The 21610-nt window shown below is 42.9% G+C and overlaps 1 protein-coding gene and 1 long non-coding RNA gene across 6 annotated transcripts in view; one reads left to right on the forward strand and one right to left on the reverse strand.

The window, feature by feature from the left end:
* The window catches only part of LOC310687942, a 234265-nt gene that overhangs the window by 3624 nt on the left and 209031 nt on the right, over nucleotides 1-21610 (forward strand). The window contains exons 3-5 of the long non-coding RNA XR_014516663.1: nucleotides 7255-7292; nucleotides 7784-7885; nucleotides 8356-10143. This is a non-coding gene — a long non-coding RNA (uncharacterized lncRNA). The remainder of the gene's footprint in view (nucleotides 1-7254; nucleotides 7293-7783; nucleotides 7886-8355; nucleotides 10144-21610) is intronic.
* The window catches only part of LAMB4 (laminin subunit beta 4), a 69589-nt gene continuing 61009 nt past the window's right edge, over nucleotides 13031-21610 (reverse strand). For 4 of the 5 annotated variants that reach the window (XM_083463238.1, XM_083463239.1, XM_083463237.1 and 1 more), the window contains 7 exons: nucleotides 20572-20775; nucleotides 19889-20033; nucleotides 19029-19236; nucleotides 17690-17828; nucleotides 16093-16269; nucleotides 14855-15008; nucleotides 13031-13273 (listed from right to left, as the gene is read on the reverse strand). In XM_083463238.1, the coding sequence (XP_083319364.1) occupies nucleotides 13134-13273; nucleotides 14855-15008; nucleotides 16093-16269; nucleotides 17690-17828; nucleotides 19029-19236; nucleotides 19889-20033; nucleotides 20572-20775 (1167 nt within the window). In that variant the 3' untranslated portion in view covers nucleotides 13031-13133. Of the gene's footprint in view, nucleotides 13274-14854; nucleotides 15009-16092; nucleotides 16270-17689; nucleotides 17829-19028; nucleotides 19237-19686; nucleotides 20034-20571; nucleotides 20776-21610 lie in introns of those variants that run through there. The other variant, XM_083463240.1, reaches the window with a different exon arrangement.

Genomic DNA, 21610 nt, shown 5'->3' on the forward strand with positions numbered 1-21610 from the left:
CCTTAACATCTCTAGGCATTAAGCTGAAGGTTTATGATCTGTTCTGTGTTTGTCTCAGGCAGTATTGTGGATTATTGGGTTGATGTGTGGGGTGCTGAGGTAGGAAAGGCATAAGATTCTAGTATTCTAGTCCTGTCCAGCACAAAAAAAATTCCATAATGTGTTGTAGCTAATACCTTTATCTTGAATACATGGCAGATTATCTAATCATGAATAAGGTGTATTTCAACAAATTTGTTGGTAACGCAACCCTTGTCTCTTCTTGTCAGTAGAAACCTACCTTTTATACAGCCTTCAATTGAGTTAAACTGTATTTTTTCACATTCAGAACTGTGCCCCAGTAATTTCCATGCAAGCACAAATGACAAAAAAGTCTGAAAGGTGCATTTAATGTTCCATATTCTATATTACTGGGGAAATACCTTTATTATGCCAACCAAAATATCATACAAAGGTATTGCCCTATTATGGTCTTTAGCATCTTGCTTATGGGTCAACACAGCTACCTTCACTCTGTGTGTGACTTTTAATGCTGTTTGTGAAAAACAACCTGGGACACAACGTCCCAGAAATCAACTGATATGGCCACTTAGCTGGTGTGTACTCCTTATTAAATCTTTAACTGATTATTGTGCTGATCAATATCTTGAAATTTGCAACCCTACCATTTTTGTAACCACAGTTTAGGCAATGTGTGAGCTTGTAGACTTGCCAACATCTTGCTTAGAAAACCTGATTTAGCATCTCTTCCCTTCCCGCCCCCCCCCCTTCTGCCCATGGCAAGAGAATGCAACACCACCACCACCACCCCAAAGCACTGTTGGATACAGTTTATGTCCTGGAGATGTTTATAGCCTGGGGGGAAGGGCAGCCACCCACTGATTAGGCCACCCACATTTGAGAGAGGTGAGTCATGAGGAAACGGCTGGAGGCTCTTAAAACTCACAGGGAGCCAAGGCTACTTAACCCTTTAAGTCAGGGCTTCCCAAACTGGTCCACAACCACTGAGTTCAATTCAGGTGGTCCCTGGGTGTGCCTGTGAACAACTGAATCTGGGGCTTCTCCGGAATGGGCTGGAAACAATTTGAAAGGGTTGTGAAGAGGATTAAAAGCAGCAAACACATTATGTTTTATTGTACAGGCAACAATCATTTCATGCTTGTCCAATAAAGGTAAAGGTAAAGGGACCCCTGACCATTAGGTCCAGTCGTGAACGACTCTGGGGTTGCGGTGCTCATCTCACTTTACTGGCCGAGGGAGCCAGCGTACAGCTTCTGGGTCATGTGGCCAGCATGACTAAGCCACTTCTGGTGAACCAGAGCAGCACACGGAAACGGCGTTTACCTTCCCGCCGGAGTGGTACCTATTTATCTACTTGCACTTTGACGTGCTTTCGAACTGCTACGTTGGCAGGAGCAGGGACTGAGCAACAGGAGCTCACCCCGTTGTGGGGATTCGAACTGCCGACCTTCTGATTGGCAAGTCCTAGGCTCTGTGGGTTTAACCCACAGCACCACCCGCGTCCTACATGTGTGTGCAATTGTGAGAGACATGTACATGTGAAAAGGATCCAGAGACTGGATGGCCATTTGTCATGGAAGCTTTAGTTGAGATTCCTGCATTTGAAGCATGTTGGACCAGATGACCGTTGGGGTCCCTTCTGACTCTACAATTCTATAATTCTATACTTGGGAGTAAGTGCCATTGACTACAATAAGGCCTTCTTGGTAAACTTGCATAGGGTTGCAGCATTAGAGTATGATTTAACACAGAGGATTTTTTAAAAAATTTACTGGAATTCTCCTACACCACTCACTGTTTGCATCTGATGACTTGTCACTCAGTCAAAATATGTGAACTCCTAGGAAAAAACACTTTTATTTGATTATGCAAATACACAGTGATACAAGAAGGCAGTGTCTATACAGTGGTACCTCGGGTTAAGTACTTAATTCATTCCGGAGGTCCATTCTTAACCTGAAACTGTTCTTAACCTGAAGCACCACTTTAGCTAATGGGGCCTCCTGCTGCCGCCGTGCCGCTGCTGTGCGATTTCTGTTCTCATCCTGAAGCAAAGTTCTTAACCAGAGGTACTATTTGTGGGTTAGCAGAGTCTGTAACCTGAAGCATATGTAATCTGAAGCGTATGTAACCCGAGGTACCACTGTATATCCAGACTATAAAAATAAATTTGATAAAATTATGAATTAGAAGTATAAATTGGGTTAGAAACATTTCTAACGGTGAGAGAACAGCCTCATTTTGTCTCACATCTAACCTAACTGAGGCTTTATTTGCACAAAGAGCAGCTAGGGTGGAAAACATGTGTCTGGACAATGCTACTTCAGATTGCAGTCACATGAGTGAAGGCTGCTTGTACATACAAAGTGGAAAGTCAGAAGGTTTCCAGCTTAGTTGTGTCCCTAATAATCTAGCTTTCTGTTCCCAGCCGGGAACTGGGCCTGAGTGGTGGTAATCTTTTTGGGTGACACATGGTGCTTCAAGACTTGAAACCACACTGTTTCAGACTCCCTATCTTTAAAACCCAACTGAGACATAGTTGTATGGGGCCCACCAACTGGAGTCTGTCACAACCACCAATATCTTTCTTGCATAGTTTGCATATTAGTCCACAGATAAGAGTCGCTATGATGCATGGAGCAACATGTCAAGCCAATAAAGTTGCAGCTAGCTTAGTACGTACAGCAACTCTGTATGCAGCTTCCAGAGTCTGCAGAAAAAGTAAAAGTCTTGTGGCACATTAAAAACTAGAACAAGAACTAGCTTCTGTGGATGGCAGTGCAGTTGGTCAGATGATCTGATGAAGTAGGCTGTACAAAAACAATAATTTTTTTGTTTTTAAGATACGGCATAAATGTTAACACACAGAGTCTATTTTCACAAAACTACAGACTGTTATCACTAGTTGGGTTCACAAAATTAGGCAACTGCTGTAAAGATTGCTGGACAAAACATAGAAAGCAGCCTTCTATGCAGTCAGAGGTACTCTAGTCCAGTCAGTATGGCCTACACCAGTGATGGAGAAGCTCCGGCTTCCCAGATGTTGTGGAACTACAACCCCCATCAGCCCTAACTCTTGTCCATGCTTGTTGGGGCTGCTGAGAGGTCAAATGCCATAACAACTGAAGGACCACAGGTTACTTCTCCTTGATCAATGCCAACTGGCAGTGGCTATCCAAGGTGTCAGGCAAAATTCTCTCTCTGCCTTGCCTGGAGATGTCAGGGATTGAATTTGTTAACTGAGGAATCTGAGGGCTCCCTTGGACAAAAGGACAAAGACACCAACCAGGACAATTTGGAGCAAAACAGCAGCCTGTAGGCTTGGCCTTTATTGAAAACTGTCGTGACAGGACTCCCACCCACAACAAGATGAAGCAAGATGGAAGTCCCGAACAAAAGAAGACCCCAACTTTTATTAGCGACTAATCCCCCAAGCTACACCCCTAGAACTACATCACAACTACATCATTACATCATTGAAACATCACAAAAAGGAGGGGTTGAGGGAGGGGTTGTGGAAGTAACCTGAGTATCTTGTCACCTGGCTGGTTCCTCCTTTCCCCCTCACCATGAGTCATTTCCAGAGGACAAAGGGGAGTTGGCAGTTTCCGGCCCCCAGAGGGAAGATCTGATCATTGTCCTTTGTTCCAGTCCGTGTTGAATCCACTCCCATATGCAAGTCCGTTGTGTCCTTGATGGTCTTCTGTCTGGGACCATCAAGGTTGCCATGCCAACTGGGCAGGGCTCCTGAGTACGTGTTGGTACGCTTAAGGGATTATGGCCGTCCTGTATCAAACCGTCCCCCTTTGATAGTCCTTCCTTCATGGAGCAAAATAAAAGTGGACCGGTGTAAATCCGATGTACGGTTGATTTACTATGAATTTATAACAGAAACGTCGCATATGTCATTTGTGAATGGGTGTGTGTGTGTGTTGTGTTTGTACAAACTGAATGATTGGGGGGGGGGTTCCTGCAACAAACTTGGCACCTTTTGGTGCAAAGCATATGCTCTGGTGCTGAGCACCATCCCAATAATTTATACATAAACACCAGTGACAAAGAAAGCCTGAAATATACTCCGAATAATGCTGCCCGGGACAAATATGGCAGCTGGTTTGTCACAGGTAGCGGAGAGATTTAGATGTTGAGGTGGATTAGGGGGCACATCCACCCACTTCGGAATACCCAAACATTCATGTTTTAGAGATCTGAATGTAAACACAAGCTGCTTTGAACAGCGTTGCTGGAAATCCTTCCAGAGTATTGCACATGTTTTCTTCTTTTCCCTGCACTTTGCGTGGGGGCAGGAGGAGACGTGATTGGGAGAGGGAATTTATTATCGCAATGTTTAAAAGTTCTTGCTGCCTCATCAATCAATCTGGGAACGGCATTGCAGGCGTAGGGTGAGGGGTAGGAGTGGGGTCTAGCAAACCACTCCTCAACTTTTCCTCCCACTCCCCTGACCTAATTATTAAGCTCCCCAGGCTCCAGAAAGAGGCATATGGGTTTAATCATTAGGCAGCGAGGTTAGGGTATTACCGAGGGAAAAGTGGTCCGCTGGTAAATAAATGTTGGTAGGTAAAGCGTTATGCAAGATGAAAGCATTCCCCTCCTGCTGTGACTATTGAGGCTTTCTGGAAATTAAGAGGGAGGGGAAAGATTTATAATTGAGAAAATAATAAATATAGGTTGTGAATTCTGAGAGTTATTGCGTGTGAAAGAACTCCAAGATAGCTGACACCAGGTGTTTAAAATACAGTCCAGGAGGTCTCAGAAGCATGAGGTCACCTGAAAGGGCATGAGAATGTTTTATAGAACAAAGCTTGCAGTCACACACACACACACACACACACACACACACATACGTACGTCTACGTACCTTGGCTTATCCAGACAATCTGTTCAAAGTGTGCCTTCACAATATTTTAGGCTTCTGAAGGATAATTCAGAAAGCCCTAATTATTATTATTTTATTAAAGATTTTTTTGTTTTACAGAGGTATGTGGAATGTCTCTCGTATTTTTTCCATGTAACATTTTTACAAACTACGGTATGTATCTTCCAAGACAACAATGCCCATTTACACCACAAAGCACTCATAACCCACCTATGTTCAGCAGCCAGAAACACCATAACCAGGCACTGGAGAGACCTGTCAGGAGTAAGCATGGACCAATGGTACCAAATAGTATGGGAAACAGCCCTACTAGAAAAATTAACCAATACAGTGGTACCTCAGGTTACATACACTTCAGGTTACAGACTCTGCTAACCCAGAAATAGTACCTTGAGTTAAGAACTTTGCTTCAGGATGAGAACAGAAATCGTGCTCCGGCGGCGCGGCAGCAGCAGGAGGCCCCATTAGCTAAAGTGGTGCTTCAGGTTAAGAACAGTTTCAGGTTAAGTACGGACCTCCGGAACGAATTAAGTACTTAACCCGAGGTACCACTGTAAACTGAAACTGACACGGGGACAAACAGAAGAAGACGCCTTTACCCTGGTATGGCTCCCCTTTATCACTTACACAGCCCAACAAGACAATGACAATAATCCACCAACAGCATACAAATCAATATGGCTAACCTGATCCAGAAAGCCCTAATTTAAAGGCAAGATATCCCATCTGCACTTACTGAAAGAAGAAATAGCTTTGGATCCAACCAGCACACAGCCTTGCTTCCATGGAGAGGAGAGGCGGATAGCCAGGCTGTTGTTTACTCTCTCTTTAACAAGGTGATCTCAAGAAAGAGAGTACTTGACCTGTGGAGGAAAACAGCAGGGAAACGGAAGGAAACTGATTGTGAGGGGAGTAGTATCAGTGGTGAAAATGGCCTATGTGCCCCAAGGTAAAGTCTGAACATACAGGGCGAAACTAAGCCAGGACATGCCTACATTTTGAGACCAATCTGTTTTCGCTCTTGTGAGAATTGCCTCTTTGCAGGTTCATAACTCGTATTAGCCACAGAACATGGTAGGAGTATGGCAAGGGAGGAACAGTCATCATCATCACTGCTGCTACTATCAAAAAAGTACGTTGCACTTGAATAGATTGGCCCTATTTAAGAGTTAGGGTTATAATATAACTGTAAAAATATACAGTGGTACCTCTGGTTAAGAACTTAATTCGTTCCGGAGGTCCATTCTTAACCGGAAACTGTTCTTAACCTGAGGTACCACTTTAACTAATGGGGCCTCCTGCTGCCCCTCCACCGCCGCTGTGCGATTTCTGTTCTTATCCTGAAGTAAAGTTCTCAACCCAAAGTACTACCAGGTTAGCGGAGTCTGTAACCTAAAGTGTTTGTAACCCAAAGCGTTTGTAACCCGAGGTACCACTGTACTATACTTAGAATGCATTCTAAGCAACACTCTAATTTTTCTCGTTTCATCAGCTGGGATATTAAGGGACGTGGGTAGTGCTGTGGTCTAAACCACTGAGCCTAAGGCTTGCCGATCGGAAGGTCCGCGGTTCGAATCCCCGCAACAGGGTGAGCTCCCGTTGTTCAGTCCCAGCTCCTGCCAACCTAGCAGTTCGAAAGAACATCAAAGTGCAAGTAGATAAATAGGTACCACTCCGGCGGGAAGGTAAACGGCGTTTTCGTGCACTGCTCTGGTTTGCCAGAAGCGGCTTATTCGTGCTGGCCACATGACCCGGAAAAACTGTCTGCAGACAAACGTCGGCCCCCTCGGCCAGTAAAGCGAGATGAGCACCGCAACCCCAGAGTCGTTCGTGACTGGACTTACGTAACTGTCAGGGGTCCTTTACCTTTACCTTAACACTCTGATTTTCCTTGTTTCATTGGCTGGAATATGAAGAACCTAGTTTGATAGGTAAAACAACATGAAGAGATCTGGGTGCTGATCCGACTGCCTATCACAGCACAGCAAATTCAGCCATGACACGAACAGCTGAGCCACACAGTATATTTTTCTCCCTGATCAACTCAGTCTAATGAAGAGCATATAATCTGACCCAATGCACCCCAGTCATAGAATCATAGAATCATAGAGTTGGAAGAGACCACAAGGGCCATCGAGTCCAACCCCCTGCAAGCAGGAAACACCGTCAGAGCACTCCTGACATATGGTTGTCAAGTCCAGTGCTTGGAAGACAATACATTCTTCACTTCACATGACAAGCCTTTTACTGCTTGTCAATTTTTTCCTGCATATAAGTTATTAGAATGCATGACACTATGGGTTGAATTACGTTTAATCCTATGCATGTCTTTTTAGAAGTAAGATCTGCTTAGATCGACAGGACTTACTTCCAGGTAAGTATCTATAATATTGCATCTCAAGTCTTTAAAATCCTTTAAAACAAAACAGAAACCCCAAGGTTTCTTAACTGTCATTCAGTGTCCTTGGGAATTAGGCAAATTAGGCTTGTAATTTTATACCTGACTACATCCCTTCCCTAACAAACCTAAGAAACAACCATGGCAATTTCATTCTTCTGTTGCAATGTATTCCTTATTTGCTACCATTTAGTCTAGTTAACTTACTTTTGTTTCCATACGAGTAAATGCCACTCCATCAAAGCATACAGAAGTTTCATAAAGAGCCTAAAAACTAGGAGAGTTTCAATCTCACTTTCCTCCAATTAACTGGAAACGTGAAAGTCATCATCTCAAAAGAAAAACTTGCCCTTTAAAAGTGTTCTAGCTAAAAATAATTGACCAAGTTAACATTTTTCCTCCACTTGCTTGCTCACAGAAAGATATACAAACTTTTTTTAAGGTCTCTTAACCAATATTCTACATAGGTTTGGCCGCCTCTTGACATATTGTCACCAAAATTGGCATAGGGGTTCCTGAGGTGGACGTCTATATCAATGTTTGGGTGCCAGACACCATTTTGATTTTTTGTTTTTTTATAAGATATTTATTGAGATTTTCAAAAAAATACAAAATAAAAAGAAAAAATAAATAAAAATAGTTAAAAACAATTCAGTCTTTCCGTCACATATCTTTCACGCCTCCCTTTTCTGTATTCCAGTTCAAATTGTTAATTCAGCAAATCCCTCCCCTCTTCATTCATCTTAATCTTCAATTTTAAAATATTTTAACATTAAATTTTTACCTATTAATAACCATTTTCTCATATTCTCTTATAGCATTACAGCTAAAGACCACTTAGTTTCTATCCAACATCATTCTAACATTCATTAATTTTACAGTATTTCTGTAGTAGATAGGTAGCCGTGTTGGTCTGCACACGAAAGCTCATACCAAGAACTAACTTAGTTAGTATTTCTGTAGATAATCTTTGAACTTTTTCCAATCTTCTTCCACCGACTCTTCTCCCTGGTCTCGCCAGGCACCATTTTGAATCAAGATGGCTGACCAAAACATGACTGGGGCCTTATTGCAGCTGATTTTTGGCACAGGTTTGGCCACCTCCTGAATATTTTTCCCAAACTTAGCAGGAGGGTTTCCAATGTGGGGGTGGGAGGGTCTTTACTGATGTTTGGGTGCCAGGTGCCATTTTGAATCAAGATGGCAGACCAAAAAGGGATTTTAGTGTGACTTCAAGTGATATGTAGTGTGATGGGCCCAAACTCACAAAGCACACTATCCATTTTAAAACATCTCAATATTTTGGGGGTTCTAAAAATTCCTAGGCAGTGCTAGGCACTCTCTGCTTGTGTCTGTAAAGTTAATAATTTCTTGTTTATTATAGTAACACTAGAAACAAAATAGCCATACAGAATAAACATGTGACCTTAATTCACAACCCCACTGATTCAAATTTGTCCATCAACCATAGCTTTAATTGATTTAATCAGTAATTTAAGGCTGCAATCTTAGCCCCATTTAGCTGGAAGTAAGTCCCATTGAATTAAGTAAGACTCAGTTCTGAATAGGTATGTCAGTAAATGTGTTGCATGTAGATAGAACTGCAAAGCATGGCTGGTCTTGTATTACTGTCCAAATGTGTAGCTTGTAAGGGATCCTTGTAGACTAATATTTTTAAATAGGGGGAAATGCAGCAAAGTTGAAACCACACATATTTTGCATTCCTGTGCTGAGAATTCTTTATTAGATGTAATCAATTCTTTTGTTCCACTGCCTTCACAACAAATGCATATTGTCTGTCCATTGCCCTGGGGGACATATAATTAGAATACTTTTACATTTAATTTAATGTATGCCCATGCCTGCTATAAATTCCCTTCTCTGACTTTAGATGAGACAAATAATACTATCTCAGCTCATAAAACCACCATGCTGTGCTGTGAGCGTTTTATCTTTTCTGGATCAAACTCTTGGCTTACTAGCTATTTAGGAATGTTTCAGACAACATTCCCAGTGTTATAGCTTGTAGTTGGAGGAAAGAAACTGTTGTAACCTCCTGAATTCTACATCTGGTGATTTGATAATCTATGAACAAAATCTGTCGGCTGGAAACCATTACTGTCAATGGGGCAATTTTTTAAACAAGTCTAAAGCTATGGTAATGATTTCAAATTATCAGCCAAGTCAGAACAAGAGGCAGAACAGGACACAGATTTCCCATCCCACAGGAAATTCCAACCTCTCAGTGACATAAATTATTCTGAGTTGAGAAGAAAAAAAGCTTAACTTTGGGGTTGGTTTTAATCAGTTTTGTTTCTGGGTTTTAAAAGGATATCTATAGTTTCAGAAGCAACTGGAAGATGCCATTTCCAGATGCATTGAAAGGCCACAAGAGGCTATTTGTGGAGAACAGTCATGGTGGCGTAGTGTGGCTGCAGTTAGTTGCTACTCTGTGCAGAATTCCCAGGCCTCATCGAGAAGAGTGCATTTGCAGTGAATTTCTACACAATAGCAAAGGACAAGACAGTTACCTTACAGAAGCATCATTTTGCCAACTGGCAACCCATGCTTGAGGGACGCAGGTGGTGCTGTGGGTTAAACCACAGAGCCTAGGACTTGCCGATCAGAAGGTCGGCAGTTCGAATCCCCGTGACGGGGTGAGCTTCCGTTGCTCAGTCCCTGCTCCAGCCAACCTAGCAGTTTGAAAGCATGTCAAAGTACAAGTAGATAAATAGGTACCGCTCCAGCGGGAAGGTAAACGGCGTTTCCGTGTGCTGCTCTGGTTTGCCAGAAGCAGCTTAGTCATGCTGGCCACAAGACCCGGAAGGTGTACGCTGGCCCCCTCGGCCAATAAAGCGAGATGAGCGCTGCAACCCCAGAGTCAGCCACAACTGGACCTAACGGTCAGGGGTCCCTTTACCTTTTCCTAACCCATGCTTGAGTTGTATGAGCTCTGGGTTTCAGTCCCTGGCACCTCTAGGAATAAGGTAGGAGCGGCTGATGTGAAAAGCCTCTGCATAAGACCCTGGTGACCACTGCAAATCAGACTAGACAATATTAGGTTATACATACAAAAAAAACTGACATGCAATAGCTTGGTTTCCTGTGTTTCTAGCCCAACCATGATTTGTGAATTGGTTTTGGGTTAGGTCAGGTGCAGTTATTAAAAGCAAAATTGGCTTCCATGGGAAAATTAACGTCTCAATGACAAGATGAATCTAATTCCATTGAGTACCATGACAGGTGTCTATCCAACCTCTGCTTAAGAACCTCCAGGAAGGAGAGTCCATAACCATATCTTCTTACTCTCAAATAGAAACTCAATCGCTGTTGGTGTTTTGAGTCTTCTGCAATACAGTATTAACTTAAAATATACTGTGTACTCTTTCCAAAGTGCTTGGCAGGGGGTTGGACTCGATGGCCCTTGTGGTCTATTCCAACTCTATGATTCTATGATTCTAAATGCCGTTTTAAGACATTGTACTAGATTAAATGGCAGATTTATTAGAAAAACATTTGTCACTATTAGGTGCAGCTAAACAGAAGCCCTAGCTGTCAGCATTAGTATGTGGTGCAGATGAGTTTTCTCATCCCTTGAGCTGGAAATACATCTGTTTTCAGTTGTGGGTGAATTTCAGATAGTGGTAGCCTTTGTAGTATGGCTGACTGTATTCCAAGCAATGAGGCATTTGGAAACAAAGAAAGGATAATTGTCTAAGTACAGTGGTACCTCGGGTTAAGTACTTAATTCGTTCCGGAGGTCCGTACTTAACCTGAAACTGTTCTTAACCTGAAGCACAACTTTAGCTAATGGGCCTCCTGCTGCTGCTGCGCCGCCGGAGCACGATTTCTGTTCTTATCCTGAAGCAAAGTTCTTAACCTGAAGCACTATTTCTGGGTTAGCGGAGTCTGTAACCTGAAGTGTATGCAACCTGAAGTGTATGTAACCTGAGGTACTGCTGTATGAGCATGAGAGCTGATGGGCTGTTTTACATGTTACTCAATGTGATTAAAAAAATCACATGTTGTGGAGTTTAGGCATGGCATCCTCATAACCCACTCTGGCCATTTGAAGCGAAGTGTAATTTGGATTGCATGTGTAATCTGTCTATATCAGGTACCCAACAGATATTGTGGACTACAACCCCCTCAACCCCAGGTAGCAGGGCCAACGCTCAAGAATAATGAGTGTTGTAGTTCACAGCCTCTAGAGGGTGCCACATAGGCTACCACTCGTATGCATGACATTGCCCGATTTATGTATGACATACCAGATTAGCATAATCAAATCACACCAGAACAAAGATAGATGGAAGGAAATCAGCAAATATCAAGCATGCAAGATGCATGCTCAAGTTATAAACCACTTCCTACAGGTGATGGAGCACATGCCATCAGAATTTCAATATTGGATGAATGTCTGGCCATCCCTACATGGGTGAATAAATGGACAGGAGAATCTAGCCCATTGGGATGGGCTAAATTAGCCATTTCCTTGCATGTAGCTAAGGTCAGCTGACAATTCATAAAATGCTGCTATAGTTTCCATTTGATGACTATTGCTCCGCTTCTGCTGTTAACTGATCTTGGTACTGAATGCACAACTGGACATGCTGTAGGGCAGAGGTTGACCCAACTCCCACCTGCCTTTTCCACCATAGCCAACAGCCATGAATGATGGGATATGTAGTTCATCAACATCTGGATGATTTGCCATGCTTGATGTGGGGCTTAAACAGTTAAAATACTTTTACAAGTAGCACTCTGCTTCATTTCTTGCCTAAGGTAAAGGTAAAGGAACCCCTGACCATTAGGTCCAGTCGTGACCGACTCTGGGGTTGCGACGCTCATCTCGCTTTACTGGCCGAGGGAGCCGGCGTACAGCTTCCGGGTCATGTGGCCAGCATGACTAAGCCGCTTCTGGCAAACCAGAGCAGCGCACGGAAACGCTGTTTACCTTCCCACCGGAGTGGTACTTTTTTATCTACTTGCACTTTGACATGCTTTCGAACTGCTAGGTTGGCAGGAGCAGGGACTGAGAAACGGGTGCTCACCCCGTTGCTGGGATTCGAACCGCCAACCTTCTGATCGGCAAGTCCTAGGCTCTGTGGTTTAATCCACAGCGCCACCCGTGTCCTTTTACAAGTAGCACTCTGCTTCATTTCTTGCCTACTATGCCATTAATTTCTGCTAAAAGAGTGAATTGTCCTAAATTGCTAATATGCTGTTGAGCTTATGTCCAGCTTGCAGGCATCTCACGGGCATCTGATTGGCCACTGTGAGAACAGATGCAGTACTAGTTTTGCCAGTGGCCTGATACACCAGGCTCCTCTTCTGTGGTAATTTACTTTTTAAAAAAGGAAATAATAATATGCTTTTAAGTCATTCCTAGATGAAAAATTTAAATAGTTTCCTGCTGCCACCTAGTGTGTGAGAAGAAAATTATCCTTAAGTTTCTAAATAACGGTGTAGCACAGGCATCCCCAAACTCTGCCCTCCAGATGTTTTGGGACTACAATTCCTATCATTCCTGACCACTGGTCCTGTTAGATGGGGATGATGGGAGTTGTAGTCCCAAAATATCTGGAGAGCCGAGTTTGGGGGTGCCTGGTGTAGCAGCAAAGCAATCCATATACTGTAGTGTACCTCATCCCTGCAAAGTACCGATCCCCATAAAGGTCAAGGACTAGCACAGAAAACCACACAACATCACCTTAGATGTTATAATTATACAATTTATAAACTGTTCATCATTACAAAGTGGTCGTGGAAAGCTCTTTGTTCATTTACAGTTCTATTGTTAGATTATTAGACTCATTAACTTTTGCAAATAGCGTATTTATTTGACTGCTGCATAATCTCATCTTTGATAGCTGTGACTTGATCTTCCAGTTGTCTCAGCTGATCAGCCTTGTTTTGTTTAATCCGGTTCAGATCCTGTATCTTATTTTCCAAATCTGAAATTAAAAAAAGAAAACATCAGGTGGTTACGTACAATTAAGTAAGTAAAATCCTTGTAAATCACTGCCCCCCCCCAAAAAACTGTGAGTTTCCAAACTTTCTCCTTTGAAAGACCTCTTTTTCATTTTGGCTTGGCAGTCAAGGAACCTCTGCATTAGGGCTGCCATCTTGCAACCCAGACACCAGATATGGGCCTTTAAATCTCCTGGTGCAAGGAGGGAGGCGGAATAATGCAGCTATAGTTCCTTTTCATTTCGTAGTCCTGTCTTCCACACCCGCTTCCCTCCCGTGGTTAGCAGAAACTCTGATCTGAGGACATAAGAAGACTGGCATGTTCTCTCCCTCCTGGTCTTTCGTTCGGGAGCTTCAAAAGCTTTCTTCAGCCCGAACATCACAGCGACCGATGCCAACAGACATTGGCACACTTAGGGATCTGCAGAGTTTGTGCAGTTGCGTTAACAGACCTCAGCAACTCAGCATTTTGGCTAATCTACTTTATTTACATATAACACAAGGAGCACTGCAACATGGCTCCCACTCTCTCTAGCACCAGACAGCAAAGAGAGAAAGGACAATAGTCCCACTTCACGGAACACAGTAACACAAACACCTTGTCTCCGTCACTTCCCACTCTGTGAAGTCAAAACATATAGGTAAAAGGTAAAGGTACCCCTGCCCGTACGGGCCAGTCTTGACAGACTCTAGGGTTGTGCGCTCATCTCACTCTATAGGCCGGGAGCCACGCTGTCCGCAGACACTTCCGGGTCACGGGGCCAGCGTGACAAGCTGCATCTGGCGAGCCAGTGCAGCACACAGAACGCCGTTTACCTTCCCGCTAGTAAGCGGTCCCTATTTATCTACTTGCACCCGGAAGTGCTTTCGAACTGCTAGGTTGGCAGGCGCTGGGACCGAGCGACGGGAGCGCACCCCGCCGCGGGGATTCGAACCGCCAACCTTTCGATCGGCAAGTCCTAGGCGCTGAGGCTTTTACCCACAGCGCCCACCCGCGTCCCTTCAAAACATACACCGTCATGTAATAGACAAAAATCCCATGACTGCAATCAAGGAGCAGAAATTCTAACAGTAAGTACAGTGGTACTTTGGTTTATGAACTTAATCCGTTCCAGAAGTCCGTTCTTAAACCAAAGGGTTCTTAAACCAAGGTGTGCTTTCCCATAGCAGCGGGGGACTCAATTTACAAATGGAACACACTCAACAGGAAGCGGAACATGTTCTGCTTCTAAGGCAAAGTTCACAAACTTAATCCAAGTTGTTCATAAACTAAGCTGTTCTTAAACCAAGGTACCACTGTAATTGGCTTTTTCCACTGAGCCACTATTTTGTACCTGGCTCGTATTGGTGCATCTCAATATATTGCACAAGCGTGGAGTCTCCCTACCCCTGACCCAGAACATTCCCTGTGGCCGTGTATTGTAGGAAAAGACCAGTGGTGGAAGACAAGCTATATTCTGGGATGTTTTTGCATCATTACTGATATTCTCATTGAGGGTCCCCCGATAATTCACTGAGGAACATGCAAGAATCCTTGAGTGGATATGTAAATGCAATATATATACCTGCTATTCTTTTCATTTTCTTTTCAGTCTCTTTAGCCAGTTTCTCAGCCTCATTTCTCAACCGATTCAGTTTCTCTAAGGTTTCCAAAGGAAGGCCTTTGGCTTTGAGCTTTTCTTGTAAACTGGCATATTCTTTTTTAAGATTAGCAAATTCCTGTAACGACAATATTTCCCAATGAAAAGTGTTGTTGTTTTTTATACCTCTGCTACGAAATTTAGTTGTCTGGTTTTTCTTGCTTGCTTTTTAAAGGTTTAATCAAGTAACAATTTTTATGGCCAAAAAATAAACGTTGTCACTGAAGAAAAAATACCACTATGGAAGAAAAATAAACATACTATTTCTGGCAGTAAAAATAAATAAATAAATCTCAGTAAGTAATCCAACATGTTAAGAAAGAGGGAGAGTCCCACTATCCTATTTGACTTTCATCTTCATTTTTCATTAATGCTGTCATTATACATACATTCAAAACAAAAAACAAAGCAGAATACCCTTCTGAGTTTTATTCTTGTGAATTCCAACAAAGAGAGTAAAGATCTCAGGTCAATCAGAATCTGAATGAAATTAAAGTGGATTAATGGCACACAGCTAACATTTTATTCTTGCAGGGGTCCTGGCTTGCTTGCAAGGCCCCTGGCAGGTGTAGATTCTCTCCCTTTCCTGTTCTCTGCCACGATGATAAGAGGTTGAGATTATTATAGCATGTGATTGGTTGTACTCTACTCAAATATGGTATCCCGGCTTTTGCACTTATTTATTCCCACCAGGGATTATACAAGGGTTGCTTGACCCAATGGTATATTTGCCTACTTCATGAATTGATTAAAATATTTTATTTGCAACAAACCAAAATGGTGTTAGAGATAGGACAATAAATAAGGCTTAAGGCCAATTGAGATGTCAATCCCCCATTTTAGCCGCAAAATGAGCCACTCCATTTGACATGTCATGATATGGTTGATTCTAGTCAATCCCATACTGAGACAATGCTTGTGTTGAACTCGTGATATCAGAAATTTGCAACAGGCTGAGGTCATTGACTTTTTAAATTTCCTTCAGCCTAGGTTCGCTGGTGATCTGCATGTAGAGTAATTCAGTGCCTTTAACTGTAGCATTTGTCTGTTGTTTTTTTTACACAGTTGCCAGTGTGAAGGCCCAGTGATTTCAATTTTGGGTATTCTTTAGGTGGGATTTTCAGAACATAACCCCTGCCTAAATTGTGAGCTTACAGCATTACCTTATTAGTCGCTACAGCTTGATTCTGTGCTTTTTCGGCCTCTGATTTAGCATTGGTGACTTGGCCCCTGCTCATCTGCAATTTTGTCTTCAAGGAAGCGATTTCATCTTCCAGCTCTGACTGCTTTTCTGAAAAGTCCACTAATTCATCATCCGTCTTGTTCATTTGGTCCGCAGCCTGCAGAAGAACCATCATGTAATCAACGGGATGCTTGTAACTCATTACCCAACAAGACAATTTTAGAGGAGACCAACTGAAATCAATGGGCTTCAGTTACTTAGGCCCAGTAATTTCAATGGGTCTGCTCCTTCAGATGCACAAAACAGACTAAGCAAGGATTCCATAGCTATACTCTATAGTGTGGATGGGAGGTTGTAGTGGTTTGGAGTTACTCGTGCGTAAACTGTCCCCTTTTGGAGCTTGGCTGCCTGGGTTAAACCGTCCTGACTGCACAGCCCATCTCAGCGTGGCTGCCTCAGTTGCTCGCAGAATCTGTCTGTGGGCGTTTCTTAAACCGTTGCCAGCATAAGAGTTGTTTGACTCCCAATCGTCTCCGCCTCTCATTGCGCGGGAGTCTCCTGCGCAAGGAGGGCGTGGGTAGCGGGGTGCCTGGGCTCTCCTCACTGACTTCCAAGGAAGAATCCCGGAGCCCTTCCACCTCTTCTCCCATTTGCTCTCCTGGATCTTTGGTGTTACGCTGATTTCCTTCCCCCTCCATCAAGCTGCGTCTCCCCCTAGTGCTTGTACCTTCCCCTGCAGAATCGGAGAGCCTCTCCTTCGCCTGTTGCTCTGATGTCAGTTTCCTGACAGAGGTACATTATTTAAATAGCAAATCAAGTTAGCAAGTTAATAAATAAATTACCAGGGCATGGGGGGATGTATCCTAAAAGCTGGCATGCTTTTTAAAAAATGCATTTTAAAATTGTTATAACCCAACCTGGTACCTGCTGGTGAAGGATTTTTAAAATACAAAAATCACAGATTTATGTAGAAATGGGATAGAACAGACTTATGGAGGAGCACATATAAAACTGTCCTGGTATAAAAAATTATTTTCCTCTGTCAGGACCAGTTTGGGAAGGAACATTGTTATCTAAGCAACTCATTCCACCAGGCTATTCCCACCCACCTGACTGATATGGCCCACAAAGTTGAGACAGGAATAAGCTCCAAAATGGGAATGGTAGGGCTTAATCAACAGGAGCCATGTGGGAGTTGGCGCCTGGTCCACCCCACTACTATGCTGATGTTCAAAGTTCAGAGAAATAACTGTGATAAAGGGAGTCTTTTGAAAGCGGAAAATACTTGGCAGCTTCATTCTGCCCTCCCCCCTTTAAGACAGAAATATGTGAAAACACATGGCAAAAAGAACAAGAGCAATTTTGTTATTTGCAGAAGCTGATAGGAATACATTGATGCAATAACATCAATAACATTAAAAAGAAAAACCCACAGACTGCTTTGATAATGGGTTGAAGCCAACTGAATGAAGAACTGGAAGCCTAAGAAAATAAATGTTAGTGAAATTCTCTTGTTGGCACATTCTCTTACTCGCTTTTGAAAAGTCTCTGATGAAAGTTAACTGTAAAGAGGATACCTTTGCGATTTTTGTTTTAGTTTCTTCTATTGATCCATTTAACTTTGCAAAGTCATCTCTGGTTTGCCGTTGAATATTTTCAATGTCTTTCAAGCTGCTTATCAATTCATCAGGTGTTGGGAGACCTTTTGCTACTTTCCTAAGTAATAAAAAAACCCAGATCTTCAGAAGTATAAAAACGGCACTGAGATATAGATAGACGGTTAGATATGGATATGCAACACACACACACACACTCACACTCACATGGAGCTCTAACAAACAATAGGTTTTTGCCCCAAGGAGCTTACAATAAAAATAGAGGATGAAAGAGAGAGGCAAGAACATTAGTATAAGAGTATATTTATAGAATGTTTAGATGACTTAGTTCACATCGGTTCATTGTGGGGCTGAAAATGCACTTCAGAATGTAAAACAAAGGCAGACAGATATACAATTTTCTATGATTTAGGGATAGTTTCCAAATCACAAACACAACACAATGGTCCAAAAGTTAGCTAAAGGCTACCTGAGAGATTGTTGGGGGTGGCCTGAATGCTGTTCTACTGACTGGGTCATAAGCGCAGCATTTATGTCCACGAAGGACCACACAATATACCAGTGGAAAACTCACTGGAGTACATGTACCACTGGTGGTAGGACCTGAAGCAGGGTCTTCCATGGGCATATTGAGGGTGCAGGATGGGGCTCCTTTGGATTTACAGGTTCTAAAACACTCTTGTTCCTCTGATATTCCCGTGAATCAGAACTGAAAGTATGTCAGGCCTGGAGCTGGCATAGCTAATTTCCCTCCCCTTACAGTCAGTGGGGACGTGGAATGGGGAAAGGGACAATTGAGAAAAAGCTACTCCTTTGTTATGTACTGAGTTGAATAGGATCCAAAATGCAGCAGTCTGATTGGTCCTAGAACAATAGGATCCAAAATGCAGCAGTCTGATTGGTCCTAGAACAATAGGATTCCGAATGCAGCAGTCTGATTGGTCCTAGAACAATGCAGCAGTATGATTGGTTGGCAGGAGCCACCCAATCCAGCTCCAGATGGAAGTGAATCCACAACCTGATTGGCCTACAGTAGAATTCCGGAATTAGCCAATCACGTGCAGCCCATTGTGTAAATAATGTATATAAAGCAGATACTTTGGGGGAACTTGCATTCCTCCTCACCACTATGAGCTGAATAAAGAGCATGAAATCCACTCTTGACTCCGAGTATATCTCATCCTTCATCTCCGATTCAGCCTGGAAGCAGTCAGCATGGCTTTGCGTAGCAGTTGCTCAGCCACATCCAATCTCTCCCACCCAATGGCAGGACTGTAAAGACAGACAATCTTGTACTTACTCAGCTTCTTGTGCTTTCGCCAATAGTCCCTGTGCTTCTTCCATTTGCTTACTTAACCCATTCACCTCTGTCGGGGAGACCTCGCAGTGTGCCATGAGGCTCTTGAGTTTGTCGAGCACCATGCTTAGCTCTTGGGGAGACCCTGGCAACTGGAGGCCCAGGACATAGTTTGCAACTTTCTCTATGTCTTCTGGTGGGGCACTCTCCTCTTGGAAAAGTGGAGAAAGAACTGTTTAAGTCCCAATATCCTTGGTCTAACATATAATATGAATATACAGATATATCTTGGGAGAAAAGCAATGACAAACCTAGACAGCATCTTAAAAAGCAGAGACATCACCTTGCCAACAAAGGTCCGTATAGTTAAAGCTATGGTTTTCCCAGTAGTGATGTATGGAAGTGAGAGCTGGACCATAAGGAAGGCTGATCGCCAAAGAATTGATGCTTTTGAATTATGGTGCTGGAGGAGACTCTTGAGAGTCCCATGGACTGCAAGAAGATCAAACCTATCCATTCTGAAGGAAATCAGTCCTGAGTGCTCACTGGAAGGACAGATCCTGAAGCTGAGGCTCCAAGACTTTGGCCACCTCATGAAAAGAAAAGACTCCCTGGAAAAGACCCTGATGTTGGGAAAGATGGAGGACACAAGGAGAAGGGGACGACAGAGGATGAGATGGTTGGACAGTGTTCTCAAAGCTACCAGCATGAGTTTGACCAAACTGTGGGAGGCAGTGGAAGACAGGAGTGCCTGGCGTGCTCTGGTCCATGGGGTCACGAAGAGCCAGACATGACTAAACGAACAACAACAACAGATATATCTAAGACAGGTGGATCAAAAAATGGGTTTTGAGCATACTTGCCTACGAGAAAGTTCTTCAATCTCTTGATGAGCAATTTGATGCTTTCTCTTTCCCTTTCTATTTGACCTTTATTTTTCTCCAGCTCTTCAGCCATCAGCGAGGCTTTCTTTTTGGTATCCCCAGTCATTTTCCTTACGCTTTCAATCTGTGAGTGTAGATACATATATAGACATATATTTAAATAATGAACTGATCTCTTTAAAGTTTAACTTTCCCTGACAAAGCAAATTTGTATTTCCTAAACCTGTTTCTACATCTGACATCCCTAACTGATAAGATGGTTCCATTGGGTGTAATAACACCATTTGTTTTTGTAACTTCTGGGCCCATCTGAATCTGGAACTCTCTAAGCCATACTTAAGGAGCCTAAGGGTTGGGTCGTTCATTCATTCATTTTATTTGTATGCCATTTTCCCACAAAAAACAACCATGCTCAGAAGCGGCTTACAACAAAGAAACAGGGATGCATTTCAAACAAACACTACGAAAACAAAGTCATAATAAGATAGCAAAACGAAAATGTAGTAACATACAAAAACCTACATTTCAATACTGTAGATATAATAAGATACTGGCATATCTTGGGGGAAAAATAGAATTTTGTAAAAACCTTTCGTAGCTCAAATGTGCTATGTTCAATAAGTTTACATTGAAACACACAAGATTGCTGTTACATGCGGTACCTTCTCTTCAGATCCTTGCATTTGGTTGGTCAAGTTATTTAACAACAGGACTGTCTGACGTCCTTCTCTGATAGCATTTGTAGAAAGAGGGAGTGCTCCATTACAATTTGGGCCGCCACAATGTCTGTTTCCCCGGCTATCTCGGCATAAAGCCCCACCACAATCTGACACACCGCAAGGAAAGTTTCCTGGTAACCCACATATCTGCATCGAAACAAATGTACTGGTTGAAGGAAGCAATAATACAACATGAGATTAACGAAATATGCTAGAAGAGAGCTCGAAAACATTACATTTGTATGCTCTTCATCTACCTCAGAAAGGTGAAATATGAAGCCTTCTTTTAAATTAATGGTTTTTCAAAAACTTTCTACCTTGAGAGAACCCTCCCCACACTGATTTGCAAAGCAATCTGAGGTATGGATTAGGGAGGGCTGCCATATATCAGGATTTTCCCGGAACTTCAAAGGCGGAATTGACATCTGGGCGGGAACTTCTGCAAGGAGGCGCTTTGTCCTGGATCTTAGACAAGTCAACAACAAAAACTGTGTTTTTGTAGAGAAAAGCTCAACAACTTTCAGGGTGTGCACAATGCACTAACTAGGCCTGTTGTGCCTCACTGTAATCTAATGTGAATTGAGATTTGCTGTGCAGCTGCATTTTGCAAAAGAAAAGAGAAGAAGTGTCACATTTAACTTGGCCCTGAGAACACACTTTGGAACACAACCAAGTTTCCCCTGCAGCAGAAGCTGTGTGGTGGTAAATGCCCATTGTAGACCCATTGAAGTTAACAGACATGACTAATTTACGACCATTCATTTCAATCGTTCTAGGACGAGTGTTGGATACAACCCATAGGCCCGGATTCAACTAACCTAGCATGCTTGCGGAAGCCAGTGCAACAGGACTTTCCCTTTCCCCTTCTCCCCACTGTGTGCTCCGCACACCTCTCCCCAATCTGCTCTGGAGGGTCAGGAGAACCCGCAGAAGAGTGCATTGGTAGAGGGGAGGGGTGATAATTCAGTCTTGCAAGCAGAAA

This window comes from Podarcis liolepis, assembly GCF_965112155.1.
Source record: "Podarcis liolepis genome assembly, chromosome: 10".
NCBI lineage: Eukaryota > Metazoa > Chordata > Lepidosauria > Squamata > Lacertidae > Podarcis > Podarcis liolepis.